General features: G+C 36.4%; 1 protein-coding gene across 3 annotated transcripts in view; it reads left to right on the plus strand.

The window, feature by feature from the left end:
- The window catches only part of ATPCL (ATP-citrate synthase), a 40,145-nt gene that overhangs the window by 6,181 nt on the left and 13,458 nt on the right, over positions 1–20,506 (plus strand). The window contains exons 1-9 of one of the 3 annotated variants that reach the window (XM_022084577.2): positions 3,722–3,842; positions 10,294–10,472; positions 11,713–11,898; positions 13,466–13,656; positions 14,053–14,311; positions 14,622–14,834; positions 15,160–15,317; positions 16,265–16,433; positions 16,548–16,577. In XM_022084577.2, the coding sequence (XP_021940269.1) occupies positions 10,317–10,472; positions 11,713–11,898; positions 13,466–13,656; positions 14,053–14,311; positions 14,622–14,834; positions 15,160–15,317; positions 16,265–16,433; positions 16,548–16,577 (1,362 nt within the window). In that variant the 5' untranslated portion in view covers positions 3,722–3,842; positions 10,294–10,316. Of the gene's footprint in view, positions 1–3,721; positions 3,843–10,293; positions 10,473–11,712; positions 11,899–13,465; positions 13,657–14,052; positions 14,312–14,621; positions 14,835–15,159; positions 15,318–16,264; positions 16,434–16,547; positions 16,578–20,506 lie in introns of those variants that run through there. The other 2 variants (XM_022084576.2, XM_022084578.2) reach the window with 2 other exon arrangements.

The following is a 20,506-nucleotide window of genomic DNA, read 5'->3' on the forward strand; positions in this document are numbered from 1 at the left end:
TGAACATGCATTTAATGTCGAGGCTACTTACAAGGGGAAAATTATATGTTCCGTTCCAGAATGTACTTAGTTTAGAACAAATTGAAAAGTAATGGCGTCATCTGCATACAATTATGAAACCATTGGCGCGGAAATGTCATTAGAGGACATGTTTATAGAGGCATGCTTCAAGATTGTTACCAAGCTCTGTGGTGCTCCGATGACGCTCTGGACCTGTGTTATGAAGAAGTCGTGATGAGATGTTTCTTGTTTTTCATCAGTCTGTTTAGGCGAATTCCAACATACCATGAAACAGGCCACGACCGATACAGTCTACATTCTTACGCATTCGCCAACATATTTAGACGAAGAAATGTGATGTTTTTACAGTCACCATTAATTTTTATTTTGTTGGGTAAAACCTTCCCAATAGTATAAAATAACTAAGAATCGATAGATGATTAGTGTTCCATTTTATTTGCAGATGAAACAAGAATTAATCAGGATGAACCCCAGTGAAAATAAAATCCGAATCCATTATTTAACACATGTCGTGGGCTAGGGTCCAATGGGTTGTTCTTGTGAACACTGTAATGAGCCTTCGGGTTTCATGAAAGGCGAGGGATTTTATGACCAGCTAAGTGACTGTTAGCTTCTGAACTATGAGTCCTGCTGTCTGGAATTAGTTGGAACGGATGGAAATATGCAATATTTACAAAGAAAATACTATCGACGCCATTTGTCTGAAAATGTAAACGTGTGCATACATTCACCAAAACAATAAAAATGCTGGTTTGTGAAAATTTCGCTGAATGAACTTTCGACACGGATCGCCTGTTACTGGCTATAATTTTAAAAGCGATGTAGCTACGTATCGCATGTTCATAGTGGAAAATAATATTAATATTGAAAGAAATTACGTATTTCTTGCATTCCTTTGTTGACCATATCCTCACTCACAGTGAAGGAAGGAAGTGGTCAAGTGGTTGTCACTCCTACATATTCGGGATGGCTCTGCTTAAAATTTGGTCCGGAGACCACATACGAGGTGCGATCGGAAAGTTTCAAGACTGCGCGTATAAAAACCCGTACACTTATCTCAGGTATTAAATTCATCCATCACCCTCGAAGTAGTTCCCCTGGGAGTGAACACAGCGATCCCAGCGCCGCTGCCAAGCCTGGAAGCATCCCTGGAAATCTTTCTTTGTCAGCCTGTCAAGCACCATCTGCGATTCTGCCTGAATCTCTTCTATCGTCTCAAATCTCCTTCCCTTTAGCTGAATTTTCATCTTTGGGAAGAGGAAGAAGTCACACGGAGCTAAATCCGGCGAATAAGGAGGGTGCGGGATGACGGCCATGGTGTTTGAGGCCAAAAACTGCCGAACTTTGAGGGCGGTGTGCGCTGGCGCGTTGTCATGATGCAGCAGCCAGTTGTGGTTGCGCCACTTTGACGGCCGCTTCCGTCCTTTAGAATCAGCTGACAGGTCCCATAGCCTATCCCAACAATGTCGCACAAGTCGTTGATGGTACGACGTCGATCTTCGTGAATGGCCTGCCGAATCTTCGTAACATTTTCGGGCGTTGTGCTCGAAGATGGTCGTCCAGAACGCTCGTCATCATCGACAGAGGTTCGGCCATTTTTAAAACGTGAATGCCACACAAAAGTTTGTGCACGACCCATTGCGGACTCCCCAAATGCTTGCTTTAGCATTTCATAGGTTTCCGTAGCCGTTTTGGCGAGTCTTTGGCAAAATTTGATGCACACGCCATTCCGAAATCGCAGGAGGGTCGGTGTAATGCACTACCAAAACGCCCGTAACTAAGAAACAAATGCTAATTCGATGATGCCGGCTGGCACACTGATTCACTATGAATGTAGGCCGCACCCCCTAGCGGCAGAAGCTCGTACTACATCCGGTTCGCCCTCTATTGACACAGTCTGGAAACTTTCCGATCGCACCTCGTACCTTGACTGAGGTTTTCGCAGTTTTCGCCAGTTCTTCCGTGAAATTTCTGTGATAATACTTAAAATTAAGCCACGACCGCTTTCTTCCGCATCCTTCCCAATTAATTATTGATTAATAATTCGACGCTGCACTGTCTGAGCTGAGCACATTGTCGATAAATAAACCAGATTAGTGAGTCATTTATGATTTTGGTGCCTTGTCATTAACACACAGAACCTGGATGTTCTTCCATAAGTATCACTAAGATTTTTTGGAAGTCTTTGAAGTTTAACCTGTTGTATTTCTGAGTTAGATTTGTCCGTCTGACAGCCCCGTTTCGATGCAAATGAATTTTTGGTTTTCTCCAGCCGACTGGCCGGTAGTGATGTGAATAATTCAGAGACCTACACGTGAATGTCCCACCGATTTCCACGTATTGACCCATTCCCGCTCTCCTGAAGTGTTTTCCCAGCAGGCCAATGTGACCCATATCTCGCGACTCTGTTTGCAGGAAGGTCAAAGGTTAGGCCAGTCTTTGATATTTTCATGGTGGTTTGCCCCCTGTCTTCTGCTGCCATCATTTACAGCGGTCTTGGCTGCTTTCGAACCGTTCATTTTATACACGTGACGACGGCGATCTACCGGTTTTATGCAAAGATGGTTTTGCTAGGTCTTGGGTATGCGATGTCTATGCTAGCTATCAGACGATATTGCTATCTTGGATAAATCGAAGGGTAGTTGATTGAGTAGTTTTGCACTCCTGCTTCGTATTCAGGAAGTAACGATTTCTATACTAAGCCTGGAGGCCGGCTATCTTGGGCAAGGGCATTAGATTTGCCACGCTACTGTATTATAAAACTTCCTTATATAAACCATGATACAGCTGTTGTGGATGAGATGAGGATATTTGACTAGAACTGCAAATATTTGATTTTAAATAGTTGTATAAAGATAATAGAACGAGCTTCTTGTGAGGATAACAGACGGCAGAAACCATAACTTTCATTACATTATAAAACAGGAAGAAGAATAAATAAATATAAATAAGCATAGATCCGGACAGAGTAAACAAAGGCCTAAGGCCCAAGAAGATTGGAAATTTGTGTAGAGACAGCTCCATGGTTATCGATGAATGTTTTTAAAACTACAAAAGAACCACAGACTTTAGTTAGAAGAATACTCCTGCAATTATAAAGAAACACCGACAACCGTAGGTAGTTATTATTATTATTATTAAGTGTTCTGTCTTACGACAGGTCCATAGTTATTAGAAGTAATTTCAAGAATTTGCACAGAAGCGTATCACTGTATGATGGTGAGGTCAGGAGTTCCTAACAGATTTAATATGGGCAATTTAGTGTGACCAGTAGATAGTACGTGGGGCATAAACACCCATACCGTGTCCCCAGAGGGATTAGAATCTGTCACGCCTCTGGGATCGGCCTTGTGTTCTTTATTTGTAAAAGTATGATACAACTTTTGTGAAGATATCTTTACATTAAAAATAATGCTGATTATCAGTAAAATACTGTGTAGGAGACTTAACAAATCGAGGTCAACTGAGAGAGTGAATGTCAAGCTCAGTTGTACACGATATTATCAGTAGTAGCTTCGTCAGACAATTGTCGCTTTCGGTATGGTGCTGAGGAGGGTGGGGATGTTGAAGGGAGGAGTCATAAAATCCACAATATATCACAAGTTTGAAAGACGGACGGTTTATTTATTAGTGTTGGTCATACGGGTGGCAGCTCTATCATATGCTACGAGGCTGTTTATTTCCTGCTTTTCGAAACTTCGTAATAGAGATAACAGGTGTGTGTTGCACAGAACAAGTTCTAGTTCGTGCCGCTTGTCTGTCGTTTACGGGTAACATTCTGTTACTTGTGCTGTTCAAGACTGGACACCTGGTTGCTAAGTGTAAGTTTATATTATTGTAGTTCTGCGACTTTCCTGTTTAGCAAGTAAATTGGTACAGTATGTTATGGCCAATCACCGTTGCAGATGCAGTTCCTTCGTGAAGAATGTGGGGTACAATTTTGTGCCTTATAATTGTTTTGGAATAGTGAGGATTGCCAGTTGTAATCCCATATTAAGAAGACAGGGTTTGTGTGTTCTTTCAAGAGGTCAAGACTTGGCCTAATCCATGACTAACATTTAGCCGAAGGTTAGCGAACGCATGGACCTTTCTTCATTTACGTCGAAATTCGAAACCAGAGTATTACTTGGATAGATAGCAGTCAGATTTTCTCGGGTCAGTTTTTCTCTAGGTTTCGTCGTTCGTGGTGACACACAATCAGTATCTGTACCGGCCAATTCTTTGTCACCAACGTTGATTCCAACCTACGTAATATTAAGATAATGCTATTATATTTCTGTTGTTTCATATAAATATGTCATACTAAAGATACACACAACTCGCTGCAAATTAGTTGCAGAAATTGTTGGCCTATTGGTTGCTTCGCCTTCTCTTGGGAAGATTAAAGCATTACGTGTAATAATCGGATCATGTCTTGCTGGACGTACTAAGAAAGCAAATAAGATACAGGAAACGCATTGTGATGTCATTCATGTGTTAGTGTTCTGTCCTTTAAATATTATCTATCGATTTATGATACAATCCGGAGGTGTGTCGTGCAATGACCATGGCCATGTAAACAGATTAATGTACTTTTATCAGTCTGTAAAAGTCCATTCTTTCAATGTCTTGTTAACTGGATGCGTTCCGATCTTATCGTTTCGAAAATTGTGGTGTGTCTCGACAAAGACCAGAGGTTATCAACATGATAGCGCTGATGTCAGTATCTGGCTAATAAATAGAATTGTTGGGTCGCTAGTTCCGTTTCTCTCCACGTTACCATTTTCCGTCGTTGCGACATTAATCTTTTATGGCACTGTGTGCGCGTGTTTTAGTGTTCCGCCACTCATCAGACTTTTGAACCAGACCGATTATCGTTGAATTCTATATTAATTCTATGCCATTTTATAGTTTGATTCTTGGGTTATTTAATGATGCTGTTTCAGTTGTAAAAGATGGAGCCTGTGTAGATATACATAATGTGAAATTTGACAAGTGGTGAATAAATATAGGTTCATAAATATGTCAAAGTTCGAATCAGGTGCCTTCTGAATAGAATTCTTAGAATATTACCACTTGACCACCCGGCTTGGTGCCAAGTTATTCCAACAGTTCCATGTTTGTACTCTTTAATTCTGTATCAGAATCAAAACTATATTCATGAGGAAGTTAGGAGGAAATTAAATTCCAGAAATGCTTGCTATTTCTCATATCAAAATATTTTGTCTTCCTGTCTGATTTCTAAGGACCTAAAGCTTAAAATATGAAAAACAACAACTTTTCCTGTTGTTTTGTATGGGTGCGAAACATGGTCTCTCACGCAGAGGGAGGAACACAGACTGCAGGTGTTTGAGAATAGGGTGTTGAGGAGGATATTTGGGCCTAGGAGAGAAGATGATGGGGTCTGGAGAAAACTGCATGATGAGGAACTTAAAAATTTGTACACCTCCCCAAATATTGTTAGGGTGATTAAGTCAAGAAGAATGAGATGGGTGGCGAATGTGGAATGCATGGATGGGGATGAGAGGTGCCTACCAGATATTGGTCAGGAAGCCTGAGGGGAAGAGACCACTGAAGAGACCTAGACGTAGATGGAAGGATAATATCAAATGGGATCTACGGGAGATAGGAGTTGAAGGCAACTGGATTTTCTTGGCCCAGGACAGGGTCCAGTGGCTTTGGTTAATTCAGTAATGCACCTTCTGATCCCATAAGCCATGTGTAGTTAGTTAGTTAGTTAGTTAGTTATCAGTTATTACCATTGTCATCTGAGTCAAATTGTGAGGTGCAATCAGCATTAGTTTTTAGGGCAATTTATGTGTAGCATATAAATAATAGAATGGTGATTGCACATACTTATTATTTATTGCTTAGTTGGCTGTGATTATTGGTTTAATTTGTGAGGATCAGTTTAGGTGTAGTTAATAAGAGTATCAACAATTTTTACATGAATAAGTTTTGTGTTAAAAATTACAAATCTTATGATAGTGTGGATCTTAGGGATTATTTCTGGAAACTTCTAGACATAGGAAGGCCATGATTATGAAAAGTATGTATACAAAGATAGACCAATAAGTAAATAAATTAATTGAATTGAATTAAATAAAATAAAATAAATGAATTGAATAATAATTAATTCACAATCTCTGCTAGCCTCTGCATATGGTTGGGCATATTGAAAGAAAACAGTTGTTATATGAATTTCTCCTATAAATTTTTGTTTGTTGTGTATTAACTCTTGATATGTTAGAGGTGGCATTGTAATAAGATGAAATTTCATTGGGTCCATTTCATATGTCTAAGCATGCTAGAGCAGTAGTCAGAAATTTATTGTATTATAAAAGGTACTTGGTTAAAATATATTTTAAAATGTTATCCAGACGTTTTTTCTGCATTTTCTTGTTAGGCGTCTATCAGAATAGTACCTTGAAATATACCATAATTACTTCCTCCGTAGTAATTTCCATATCACTGCACGCACTAATCCTCTCATTCAGCATTATATAACACATGAATTAAATTAAGTTTGTGGTTTATTTCTTATATGAACTGAAGTTCCGTGTATAAGAAGTTTCTGATTTTCTGTGAAGTATAGACAAACCTAGTCCCAATGTTAAGAATATTTGGAGACGATTTAACATTTTAATAGAGTGTGTGCCAAATCAAAATGTAAATTTTTACACTTCTGTTTTTATTATACTTGAGATTAAACTTGTTCATTAAATATAAGAATAATTCAGGTTTCTACACAAGACAAACAAGAGTCACCCTATTTCCTTGTATGTACAGTCTGTGTGGGGCTTAATTTACTTATTTGGTAGCTTCAGGCCTTCTTTTCATTTGTGTGTATCTGCCGTCAAGCACGGCAAGTTTTACCGTGTATCTTCTTACTTGACTTTCAACACTTGATGACATCTGTAGTTGTGATGTTATTCTTGACTGTATGGCAAATTAATTTCTCTTCTGCATAGATTAGATACAAATAAACAGGGAGCTTAGTCTGTATTTGCAGACATTGTTTATTTTCAATTTCAGGCATCGATTATGTAGCTGATCTAGAAATTCCCTGATTTTTTTAAACCTGAAGGTTTCTGTCTCTGTCACTTTGTGCCAATTTCAGACTCCTTACATTTATGTACATTTTATTTCTATAGTATTAGAGTACATTTTTTAAACAAGAGTTTACAAAAAGTCCTGATGTTGCACCGAAATGAAGAAACATGTTTGTGTTTGAATTCTTTCTCCTAATATCAAAACAAGGGCATAAAATGGGAAAGTGTTGTAAGTGGAAATGATGATAACCTTAATATTATATCCAAGTGTGCTGACCCATTTAAAAGTCAAAGAAGTCAACAAAACTAAGATAAAAAACGTGTTGCCTTTACATTTAACGTATTCATTTTAACTGGGAAATGAACATGTATTTTAGTGAAGTTAATCTGTCATGTTTAACAGAGCATGAAATATGTCTGTTTAATAACATCACAGATATACTGATGCACTAAAAGGAAGAGAAAAATAGACATTGTTCTAGGCCAGAGGTTCTCAACCTTTTCCAGACCTTGGATTATATCATCCTTTTGTATTGACTCACAGGCTGCTGTATTATAAATGACTACAATTTATTGAAATGCCATGGCATGTATTAAAAATGCTACCAAAGTAGGTGTAACATTGCAAATAAGTTTATATGTTACTCAGTATTCATTAACAGAATCATTCATTATTTAATCTTTCTATGTCAGGTTTAATTTCTGTTGTTGCAGTGTACAGTGTCATTGGGCTAAGACACATTTGTTCTTGGTTTTCTTCATGAAGCTGTACAGTTGTTTATATTGATAGGTAGTGCCAAATACTGATGATAGTAATGGAGCTTGTTCTCTGGTTTCATGTAAGTCACAAGCCACACAAAACATCATTGGGCCATGGATTCAGAACCCCATTTCTAGGTCATAGACATTTCTCTGGTGTCTGTTTAATAACTGTTAGGAAGAAGGAACATAATGTATATATTTATGTGAAGGTACAGTTTCAGGCATGTCTGTGCATGGAATCATCATACGAGGCGCGTCCTCAAAGTAAGTTTCCCTGGGGCCGTTTACAGAAACAAAACACTATTTCATGGAAATATTTATTGCAACAGATACAGCAAGTGTCCAGCTATTTTTCAACATATTCGCCACCGGAATTGAGACATTTGTCATACCGTGGGACCAACTTTTGAATACCTGTGTCGTAGAAGTCTGCCGCCTGGGATTGGAACAACTGTGTGACAACCATCTCCGCCTCTCTGTCATTCTCAAAACGCTGACGCTGACCGGACAGGAATTTCTTGAGGTGTAGGAAAAGATGGAAATCACTGGGAGCGAGGTCCGGGCTGTAGGGTGAATGATTAAACACCTCCCAGCTGAACTCCTGCAGGAGACTTGCTGTCCGTCGAGCCGTGTGCGGCCTAGCGTTATCACTGACCGCACTTCACAGTCGGCGGGAGCTGGAATAAGAACCTCCATCTTCAACAGCTGCAACGATGCTACTGTGAGAACGCGGGAGGTGCCGTTAGTGCATGCGCCATGCTACGTCATTGCTCTATCACGTACGCACAGTCGCTTCGCACAATATAAGGTTTGCTAGCTGTGGGACGAGTGGGAAACTTACTTTGAGGACGCGCCTAGTAGTTAGTGTCATATACTTCATTGAACTTTCATAGCCATCTTCTAAAAGTAGTTTTCAAACTAATCTGTGCAGCCTGTGTGTAAAAGATCTTCCACATATGCAGTTTAAATTAAACCTCTCACTCTCTTTATGTGAGATTTCAAGTTCTCATGATAATAAAGGTGTTGACCATAGTGTTTTGGTTTGACACTGTGTGTTCTTATAGATGGTTTCTAATGCTCTGTGGAAATGTCAGTAGACAGTGTTTAACAGGTTCCTACCATACTTGTCATCATTACTATCCTACTACTTCACCTTTGCTTTGTGACCCTTTAATTCATTGCTAACGAGCTTTGGAAATTTAATGCAACCAAATTGAGTTGAAAGGCATTTAGTACTATTGCATCTGCATTTTTGTTAGACATTTTTTCACTTGTTTTCAACAAATTATTTTTAAATTATATTTTTATGCAGACATTGAAATCCTAATTTCCAGTGCTTTATATTTATATGTGAAAGGGGCATGGAACTGTAATTATTACATAAATAAATTTGCCTTAAGTGTATGCTGTGCAGTTCTTAAGCTGTTGTAATAGTGACACGTTGTTTTTACAAAACATCTCGTGCACTTTCCATTTCTTTCCATCCATCATCTGGTCCCCAAATTTCTACCTCTGTCATCATTCTAGATTCTGTTAGTGACACATATAATTGCCCCAATATGTGTTTCCCAATATTTGGTGTTCTGGCTAGACATATGTTAATGCTACTTACCTTTCTCCCATTAACCTCTACTATCCAGAATTACTCCCAAGTATTTTATTTCATTTGCTACCTCTATTACCTCTTCTCCTAATTTCCACTTTTCATATTTGCTTAATTTCCCACCTTTCTTGAATAGTACTATCTTAGTTTTAGTACTATTTATCTTCAGTTTCCTTTATACTGTTTATGACCCTTTACATTCCTTACTAGTTGTCCCAACAGCTAAATCATCTGCAAATAGCAACCCTGAAACTTTTCTATTCTGCATAATTGGTGGATGTATATTTCCTTAATCAAACTTTGGTAGTATTCCACCTATATATATATATATATATATATATATATATATATATATATATATATATATATACACATACATTACACATGGTTGGTTATAGAGCACATTCTTGTCTCCATCCTTTAGCTGAATCCATCTCTTGCATTATTCTGTTCTCCTGTAACTTCACACTTATCTTGACACTACTGTACATTCCCCTTATTGCTTTTATGAATTTGGCAGATGCTCCCTTAGACCAAGGTTTACACCCAAATAAACAACAGACATAATTACAGCGGTTTTTAATCTCTGTATTTTTATAGACATACAGTTACTTGGTCTGAACTGAATGACAGCAATCATTCCTCAACTATAAACTGTATTTGACTCAGTAAATTCTGACACTTCAAGAGGGTTGGGTGTGTTAGAATGGTTTTTGCTAGGCCTAGTAGTTGTAATCAGCTTCAAAGTGGCAAGTGTACATCACCACATTTTTGTATAGTTGTTCTATAATACTTAGAGATACTTATTAAAAGGTGGGGAGGTTATGGGGTTGTAGTGGGGTATTATTTACTGAGCAAGTATTCTCTTGTTTGTAGTTGTGAGTGGCCAGTGACGAAAGATGTCATCTAAAGCCATTCGTGAAGCTTCAGGCAAAGATCTAATCAACAGAAACCTTCCTAATGGGACAGCAGCTGCAAAGTGCCAGTTTGCTTCTGTTGCTGAGAGTACTGACTGGACAGAGCTTATTTATAACAACCCATGGCTCCAGACACAGGTAATTTCTGTGTTTGTATATTTTTGATGCTTTATATAAAGATTTTAAGTGAAATGTTTTGTGTTGACTTATGCCATACTTACTTAGCATTACAGACATGAACATACGTTTAAACTTCATGTGCTGGAGGCACAAGAAAAATTATGAATTAACATTTCCCTATCCTTCAGTGAGTGTGTGTGTGCATGTGTGAAATAAAGTATTTCTCATACTGAAGTTAGTTAGAAGGATTGTTGATGGATACAGGAACTATCTGTATTAAATAATTTCTTAACAGGATGGCTATATTTTTGGTACAAAAATCAAGCATACGCCTCCACATATATACCAGAAAATAGTGTTTATTTTTTTGTTTCATAATACTGTGTTAGTTGTTTTTCATACTGACCTACATAAAGAAATCTCATGGTTCAACCCCATTCATATCACCCTTGAACTTTTATGCTTCTCCGTACAGCCTACTACTCCCATCCTCCTATTTCCCTCAACCTGTTCAACCATTCTGTTTAGGAATGTTAGTGGTGAAAACCATTACTACTCCCAAGCACTTAGCTTGGCTGACATAAGCTGGAAGGTACCTAAGTAGGGAAATACAACAAAGCACTGTTTTTGGGATTTCATTTTCCATAGTTTTAGAATAGACATATGTATTTATTCCAGGTTTATTTAATTTATGTTTTCTGATGTATATATAAAACATGTTGAATGATAAGGATAATTTGTGAATAATGAATTTGAAAAGATGTGGAAAGAAACGGTTATCACTTAAGAAGTTTAAGGAACTATCCTGGCATATGCTTGTATGCACTGAAGAAAGTCATGATAAAGCTCACAGTCAGGATAGCTAGTCTCGAGGCTGAGATTTGTACTTGGGAATAAGCACAAGTGATAAAAAGAGATGTTTAAATTTAATGCACAATGATTTCTTTTGTATCTTTATCCTGTGCCCCCTTATTCCTTTTCTCTGTCCCTTTCTTATCACCCTTTATCTCCTTCCCTTCTTTCTCCTATATTTATTTCTGATGTTGTTCAAAAGCAGTGAAAATACCATTACTACATCCTGCTTTACTTGAAGTGCTTCTGTAAGTTGCGAGATGGTAGTAACACTTGTAAAATAGAACATTTTCCCATGTAGTGTCACTACTGAGAATGTTTAAGCCTGTATGAGTGTAACCAAACAAACATCAAACTGGGCTTTATGTAATATAATTATCCTTTTTTGATGTGTTTTTGTTTACAGAAACTTGTGGTAAAACCTGACCAGCTAATTAAACGACGTGGCAAGTTGGGACTTATTGAAGTGAATGCAGACCTTTCAGCAGTGAAATCATGGGTTGAAGAGCGCATAGGAAGAGATCAGAAAGTTGGCCGAGCAACTGGAAAACTTAGGAATTTTATTATTGAACCATTCATTCATCATGAAGCAGTGAGATTTAACATTTCTTTAACTTGATTATGCATTTGTAAATTATGTAAATTGTTTTTAGGGTGTGCCCTTTTTTGTATTTGTTTGCAAAGAAATATGTGGTAACTTTTAATTCGTAATTCATTTATATTATAAAACAATTGTAGTCATATTTATGTATAACTACATTTTGATCTAGATAGTTTATAGGAAACAAACAACCACAGACAGCATTTTCCATAACAGTTCATGGCATTCAACTGAACAGGAGATGCTTACCATCCATTAGGTAGCACACAGAATGAACACATTCCCTGTAAAAAACAAAAGTGATGAAGAAAGTATAAAATAAATAATAATTGAAAATCAATATACAGAAAAAAAACATCCCAAGAAATCGGTGACAAGAGTCAAAAGATACAAAACCAAAGAATGAAAATCATTATGAAAGAGTACAAAATGTTGGGCTGCTTTTACCTATATTAGTAGAGAGATGATAGCTATAACCAAACTGTTCATAGCTACCAACCTGAAAATTCACTAACATCCTACAAAATTACCTTTGTAACATTAGAAAACAAAACTATTAAAATGACCTCTACCAGAACAGTGTCAATATCAATTAACATGTTAGATTGCTGTGAAAATTATGTAGGTCAAACTGCACATATATTCAAAATAAGATCCTGTGAATACATTAAAGCTATCAGATCCAATAAATGAACTTTACATTATTCTCAATATATATTAAATAGGATGCGTACTTATAGAACTGTAAGGATACAATTGACATGTTGCAAATTACAGACAAGGTAAGTACATGACAGTACTTTTGAACAATACTGCATTTATAAAAGTAGAAAAATTGATGGAAACTTTTTAAATGCTATGTACACCAGAAATTAAAATCCCATTTTTTAAATTATTTACAGATATGTCAAGTAATAGATGACAGTACTACCCCCCCTCCACATACACACACACACACACACACACACACACACACTTACTATAACATACACACGCATGCGCTCGACAAACAGTACACCACAAGACTGACACCTCTCAGCATTATGTTCATGTAAGTACCTGTTATCATCATTTAGACTATAATTAAAGAAACACCGTACTCCTTCAGACCATACCTTTTTCAAGCAACAAAATATTATAGACTCCAACAAATACCCCACTGCAGTGCACATGGAAGGTTTATAGAATTGGTTCAACAATTTCTGCACATAATCAACACCAAATAAACACTGTAGAGAGGAAGATATCCACATTGTAAAAATTGTTACGTAACAAATAATATTTACCATACTTAGCCCCATTAAAATTTAATTTTAATGTTTAGTACATAGTTGGCACATTATATCACTAAGTTGTTCTGAAGATTATGTTCTAATATTGAAACATGTTTCCACCAAGAAACTGGTTGTAGTGTGATTTTAATTATTAGATTGTGTGAAGGTAATAATCATTAAAGAAATTTGTTGCAAGTGAACTGTCAAAAAAAGGTATGTTTATGTTATAGCATGTTATTAGATGATATAATATTATAACTTGGTACTATGTTATGGTGTTACAGGATGAAGAAGCGTATATGTGTATCTACTCACAACGTTATGTAGACACCATTCTGTTCCATCATCAAGGTGGTGTTGATATTGGTGATGTAGATGCCAAGGCTCTTAAGCTTAATGTACCTGTAGGTCACACTGTTGATGCTGCTACTATTCAAGACAAGCTGCTAACCAATGTTGTTGCTGAAAAGAAACTGTAAGTTAATAGTAGGGGGTTTGAACTGGTTTTGATGCTATTTGAGATGATGGGCGTTATAGTAACATGTAATACCGCACCTATGTACTTACAGACTTCTAATTTTGGCTGGTAACCAACAGTCTTGTAGGATACCCAAGCCAGGAAGAGGATTATGAGATACTTACTGACTTTTGTTTTAAGTGTAGACAAGGTTTTCATAAACTAAATGAGAGACTCTAACATCTAGATATGGGATGGCAAACTTTTTACTAAATAGAAACTGATCATTATTTGTCTGGAACTGAGCATAAGTGTGATTTATTTTATCATGTTTAGTTAGAAGTTATGTTATACAAGTATGCTGTTGTGTAACAGTAATTGTATTTAGTCTAAGAGTTTAATTTTATTTTACAGGATAATAGCAAAATTTATTGAATCCCTTTATCAACTGTATACAGAGCTATACTTCACATATCTTGAAATTAATCCCCTGGTTGTGACAAAAGACACAATCTATATTTTGGATCTAGCTGCAAAGCTTGATTCAACGGCTGACTTTGTATGCCGTCCTAAATGGGGAGAAATTGATTATCCCCCTCCCTTTGGTCGTGATGCTTTCCCAGAAGAAGCATACATTGCAGACCTGGATGCCAAGAGTGGTGCATCACTTAAGGTGAGTGAAAAACATTGCTTTTATTTATAATTAAGTACAGTATCTATCAGGAAACTTAAAAGTTAAAGATTACATCTTCATTTCATGCCAACTTTTTTTTTGTCTTTTCTGTCCTCATTTCTCCAGTATTCCTTTCAACAAAAAACAACAGCGAAAAATATTTGTTTTTTCAGTCTTTTCATGATCCAAATTAGAAGTACTCCTGAAAGCTGCCTAATTTTTTTCATATTAATATGTCCAAAATGTTTTACATTTTTGTCATTTTGTAATGTATAAAGTTTATTGAATAGAAGCTGAAATTGTTTTGCAGTTGACAATTCTGAACAAGTCTGGACGTATCTGGACAATGGTAGCTGGTGGAGGTGCCTCTGTCATTTACAGTGATACCATCTGTGACTTGGGAGGAGCATCAGAACTGGCCAATTATGGAGAATATAGTGGTGCTCCATCTGAACAGCAAACATATGAATATGCCAAGACCGTACTTGGCCTTATGTGTCAGGAGAAACATCCAAAGGGCAAGGTGAATTTCCATAATGAAATATTTTAGTATATCAGTATATTTTTGCATACTTTTCACATAATTCCCATCCCCTCATATGTGTATAATCTGTCTGTAATTTGAAACTTTGCACTGAGGATGGTTATTTATAATCTCATGCAAAGAAAAGTGTCTTAAAAAGATTTTTAGTTATGGATTACATAAATGTGTTTCATGCAGAAAGTACCTGATAATAAAGAATTTACCTAATATTTTATGTTTCCTTAATGTTGAAAGTTTAATACACCCTGTACTCTAATGTGATGTAATATATGACTGCAGTATTGGTAATTATTTTTTGTTACAGGTATTAATTATTGGTGGGGGCATTGCCAATTTCACAAATGTGGCAGCTACATTTAAGGGTATTGTAACAGCACTGCAGGAATTCCAGTCAAGATTGGTGAAATACAGCATCTCTATTTTTGTACGTCGGGCTGGCCCTAATTATCAGGAAGGTTTGAGGTAATTAATTACATCTGAAAAATTTAGTATTATTAGTTACATAAAGGCAAATAGAATAATGCCATGAACCATAGTGCTTTACTTTCATTTAAGTAGGTGTGTGTGTGTGTGTGTGTGTATGTACGTAGGCATGCACGCGCGCGCACACGCAGTATATGGTTTTATTTGCATTTGAGGTACTCTTCATGGATGATGTACTTGGATCATCATTTCTTTAGCTTTAGATAAATACTTATGTTTGAAGTGCTCATTAGTACAGTTGTCTCATTTTTGTTTGCTTAATATAATTATTGTGATATTGCTTAGGGAAGCAAGGTGACGAATTTTAATTTTTGTGTATGAGAGAGTTTTTTGAAGAACATTTTCATTTATTCCTTTCATGGACCTGTGTATATTTCAGAAACCAATTATCTAGTTGTTTGAAATGGGTCTCTTACAAAAAAAAGTTACAATATTGTTCTCTCAGTAAACGTTTGTTCTAATAGGGCAGTAATTGAGGTGACTGATGTTGAAACTATTCACCTATATAGCACCTTAACAAAAAAACTTATTGATAAAAAGGTGAAATAAGTGGGAAGTTGGGAATAAAACATAACAGGGAAACTAATATTGTTATAGTAGTAAATTATATTAGAATGGGATGGGTATGTAGCTTGGTTGGGATGTACTTTATGTATGGGACTTTATTCAGACTCGAAATTAAACACATTATTGGGAAAGGCATAAGGAGCACATCTCTGATGGAATTTCACTTCTAGTGGGTTCTGACAGTGGTATATTACAATTAGTATTACTGGATTTTTGGACTTGTCCGTTGTCGTATTCTTACAAGATTGTAGTATGTTGGAAACGAGATCTGTTTCTGTTACTATAGATGACGCACAGTAAAATTCAGTAACATTAATGATGAAACTTCAATGTAGGTAACAGGTTATTATTTTTTTCAGAATCATGAGAGATGTGGGACAAAATTTGGGAATACCTCTGTATGTGTTTGGTCCAGAGACACACATGACAGCTATTGTTGGCATGGCACTTGGAAAGAAGCCTATCCCCAAGGAAACAGAGGTGGAGTTTGCCACAGCCAATTTCCTCTTACCCGGTGGACAGAGTAGGGTTGGTATTCTTTCACTTCATTTTGTTAGGCTTATGTTAATGAATAGAATTAGAATTGGATTTTAATTTGTGGAAATCGATGATTGAGGTATGTCATACTATCTGGTGTTTCAGTTGAACAAAGGAGACGGTGAACCATCAATGGTAAATGCATTTCAAAATTACAGGAGAGAAAGCTCAGGGATGTGCACACAACTGATGTAGGTTAAAAAATACATACATAAAAAATGTGAATTTTTGTCCTGTGTTATATAGTACACCCAAAATTTGTAATCTAATTTCTTTATTCTGTAAGGAAAGTTGGGCCTTTTTTATTTTATCATGTCCAAACATGTTTCTCAAAAAAATTTTAGTCAGTGCATGGATTTTAATTAAACTTGGTATGTAAATCATGCCAGGAGCCAGGATAGCTCAGTCAGTATAGTGACTAGCTATGGGCTGGATGAGTGGGGTTTGATCCTTGATGGGGGCAGAGGATTTTTCCTCTAGCCTGTGCATTCAGACTGGCTCTGGGGCCCACCCAGCCTCCTATCCACTGGGTACCAGGGTCCTTTCCTGGGGGTACAGCACGGTCAGGGTGTGATGCTGATCACTTACCCCCATCTAGTGCTGAGGTCAAGAATGAGTAGGTGTTATACCACTTCTCCCCCAAGTGACCTACATGGTGTGTAGCGGGACTGCTTTGCTTTACTTTACTTCACTTCACGTCACTTATGTAAATCATGCCATTGGAAGCCACTCCAAATTCATTCTTTTTAATTTCCTGCCATTGATAATACCAGCGTAACTGGTGTGCAAGCTTCTGACATGGAAACAAGTAGCTGGATTTACTGTATCCTGACATTTTGCACTATAATAGTCCTTTGACAAATTTAACAATGATGGAATCTTGAAGGTTATATTTGTCATTTAAAACTCTTGGAATTTTGCTCCTGGGCTTTTAGTGATGTTGGCAGGAACAGTTGTGAGCAGTGGATAATATGATCTCGGACAAATGTCCGTCATGTAAATCAGTAGTTATATGCTGTTGCTCTGTCACCATGTGAAGTTGAGTATGATGTGGTAAGCAAATTATTGTTATATCTTCCAGTGCAAAGTACTGAGCACTTTCTTTATTCAGGTGTGAAATTTGTTTTCATCACTTTTGACCACTGTTATATACTTGCTTACATTGTGCTCCGTTGTGTATAAACTATTAACACAGAAATTTAATAAGAGGACAAAACTTTACAAAACACATTCATTAAATCTTTAGAATCCTTTGTGTGCATCTCTCTTCTGTATTGTCAGCATTCTGTCTTTTGTTTGTCTTGGGTAATGGAGTTTTTTTGTTGGATAGATTTCTTGCATTGCTTTGAAACTTGTAATTAAATAGAGGAAGTAGAATAAATATAGTCTTTCATTTTGTGCTACACTTTTTTTAAAGAATGTCTGGAAAATGTTTCAGTTAAGCATGCTGTTGTAAATGAAGGTAGAACTTGTTTTGTCTAACCCTAATTTTAATCAGTGCTTTTTAGAAATAAGTAAAAATTAAATTTTAGCTAACTACAAGTTGCTTGCACTCTGTATTAACTATTATACTACTGTTTGACAGTAAAACAAGTTATTGTGCAGAAATATCAGCCAGTGGTTTTACAGAGTCGTATGCAGGATCGTGTTAGAATTACTTCTGAATAAGAAACATTTGATAGTTATAAGGATGACAGGAAGGAATAAAATTTGGCAACAAAACATTGGAGGAGGTTGAAAGATATTCTTATTTGGTTAGGAAAATCTGGGAGGAAATGAGAGTCCACTGAACCAGGAAATTTTTACCAGACATAAATCACTTGGATTTGCTGAAATTCCAGAAAGTGTGAATCTTGTAATAAATTAAGTACTTGCAAATTTTGATAAACTGAGCAGAAATTTGGACATGGAGTAAGAGAGATGTAAGCAGAGCACAAGCAGTTGAGATGAAGTTGCTAGAGAATATTACATTGTGAACAAGAAGTGGTAAAATCTGAAACCAGAATATCAGAAAAGGTCTGAAAATATAAACACTGCAATGAAAGTGAGTCAAATTGAGTAATATGGTGGTGTGCACAAGCTCTGGGCAGATGAGATTGGCAGACTAAGTGGGAAATGATACATAAAAGGAAGGGGAGATAGAGTCGACACAGATACAAGACCAGTGCATGTCAGTTGATAGAGGAGAAATGGGTAATGATTTAATATAATGACAATTAATTTGGGATGTCAGCATGTGTAACATGCAGTAGATCTGTACATTTCTCATTAGGAGAATCTACAGAACAGCTTAAAATAAATTTATTACACATCATGTTGCAGAATCTCAGCATGACTTTGAGAAACTGCTCATGCTGCAGACCTTCCAGATAAAGTTGTTTCTGAAACTTTAAATTATTCTGTGTGTCTGTCAGATCTCAACCCTATCCCCACACTCAAACAAATGAAGGAAAGGAGCCTTACCTTGGACTGTTCTCTCTGATGGATCTTGAAAGCCTGGAATACATTCTCATAGTATTAACATTTCTAAGTTATTCCATGTATAAATATAGCACCAAGACATCAAGAAAATATACATCTTATGTATCTCGGCATTACTGTACTGGATCCATTATCCAGAAAAGCTGGGAACCAAGGTTTTTTAGATTTTAAGGTTTTCTTGATATTCAGATCTTTATGCAGAGGAATTTTAATACAGACAGAATAAAATTTTGTCTTTCTTCAGATACTTACCAGTACAATATCATTTTAGCCCATCCTCTAATTGTGGGCAATTACATTATTCTTGAAGACTGCGAATCATGTGTTTTACCTGTGGTTGTTGAACACTGGGGGTAGTCAGAATTTTCAATTTCATAGCACGATATTCCACAAATTTTTACACTTATTTTGCAAATTTAACTGTTTCATATATTTATTATTTTTTTTTTTGCACCAGTAAAAATATACAGATTTTAGGTCCTTCTGGATTATGGGATGCTGGATATGGGGTCTGACACTGTATATGAAATATATAATATTCCTCTTATTATGATCCATCGTAAGAGGTATGGACATTTTACCACCATCTGTTGCAGGAAGGAAATCAGTAGTGCAGTAATGATACACAAGACAACATTTTTGTTTCTTCCATTCTTCCACTGAATATGAGTTACATATATACAAAAAGGTTATTTGGTGGCTGTGTTGGGACATGGCCTTTCCACTTCACATTCAATTCCGCAGGTATGCTAGAACTGCTAGCTCCCTGTAGTGGTATACCAGAGTCACTGGCTCCCAGAGGAGTGACCTCTATAGATATCAGGTTTCTCATGCAACTTTTCTTGTGAGTTTCTACCACAAGCCAGGAAATGACAGTTGCATTTAACATTGTAAATGCACAGTACAATAACCTACAGAGACAGATGATACTTGTAAGTTATAAGATTTGTTTGTATGTTTGGTGAATAACTGGAGTTTCTTCTGAAAGTGTGATCAGAATTTTAGTGCCTCAAGGTGCAGTGATTGGCTTTGGGAGTGTAATGATTCTTTTGGTTTCATAAAATAGTGAATTTCTTATCTGGTTAAGTAACTGTAAACTTTATGAGAAAGATTCCTACGTTGGAATTAATAATGACTACTTTTCTGTAAATTTTACAGACCACTTCATGTTTTTGAAGACTTTATAAAGTAGCTTCTTATTTTAGCATATCATAAATATGCTAACTATTGTCATTGTTATATTAATTCTGTATTTTTGTTAGTTTCTGTTGTGGACGTATTTTGTGCATGTGAGTTGGCTTTGATTTGTTTACAGCAAATAAGCATGTAACTTTAAAATATTGTTAGATTGTTTTCATACATTCATTACTTTGCATGCTTTTCACAAAAACTTCAAATTACCTGAATTAGCCATGGTCTGATTACTCGAGTTTCTAGAAATTTTAATTGTATTCTTTAAGTGCTGGGATTTCAGTAACATTAAAGTACAAAAGTTGTGTATTAGCTGAGCCAGTATGTACTATTCAGACATTAGGATGCACCTGTCACTATGTTGCTACTATCATGCCCATATGTTTGTCTTT

The sequence above is a fragment of the Zootermopsis nevadensis genome, unplaced genomic scaffold (genome assembly GCF_977971745.1).
Source record: "Zootermopsis nevadensis isolate Lab colony 2312 unplaced genomic scaffold, Znev_1.0 Znev_ptg000018l, whole genome shotgun sequence".
NCBI lineage: Eukaryota > Metazoa > Arthropoda > Insecta > Blattodea > Termopsidae > Zootermopsis > Zootermopsis nevadensis.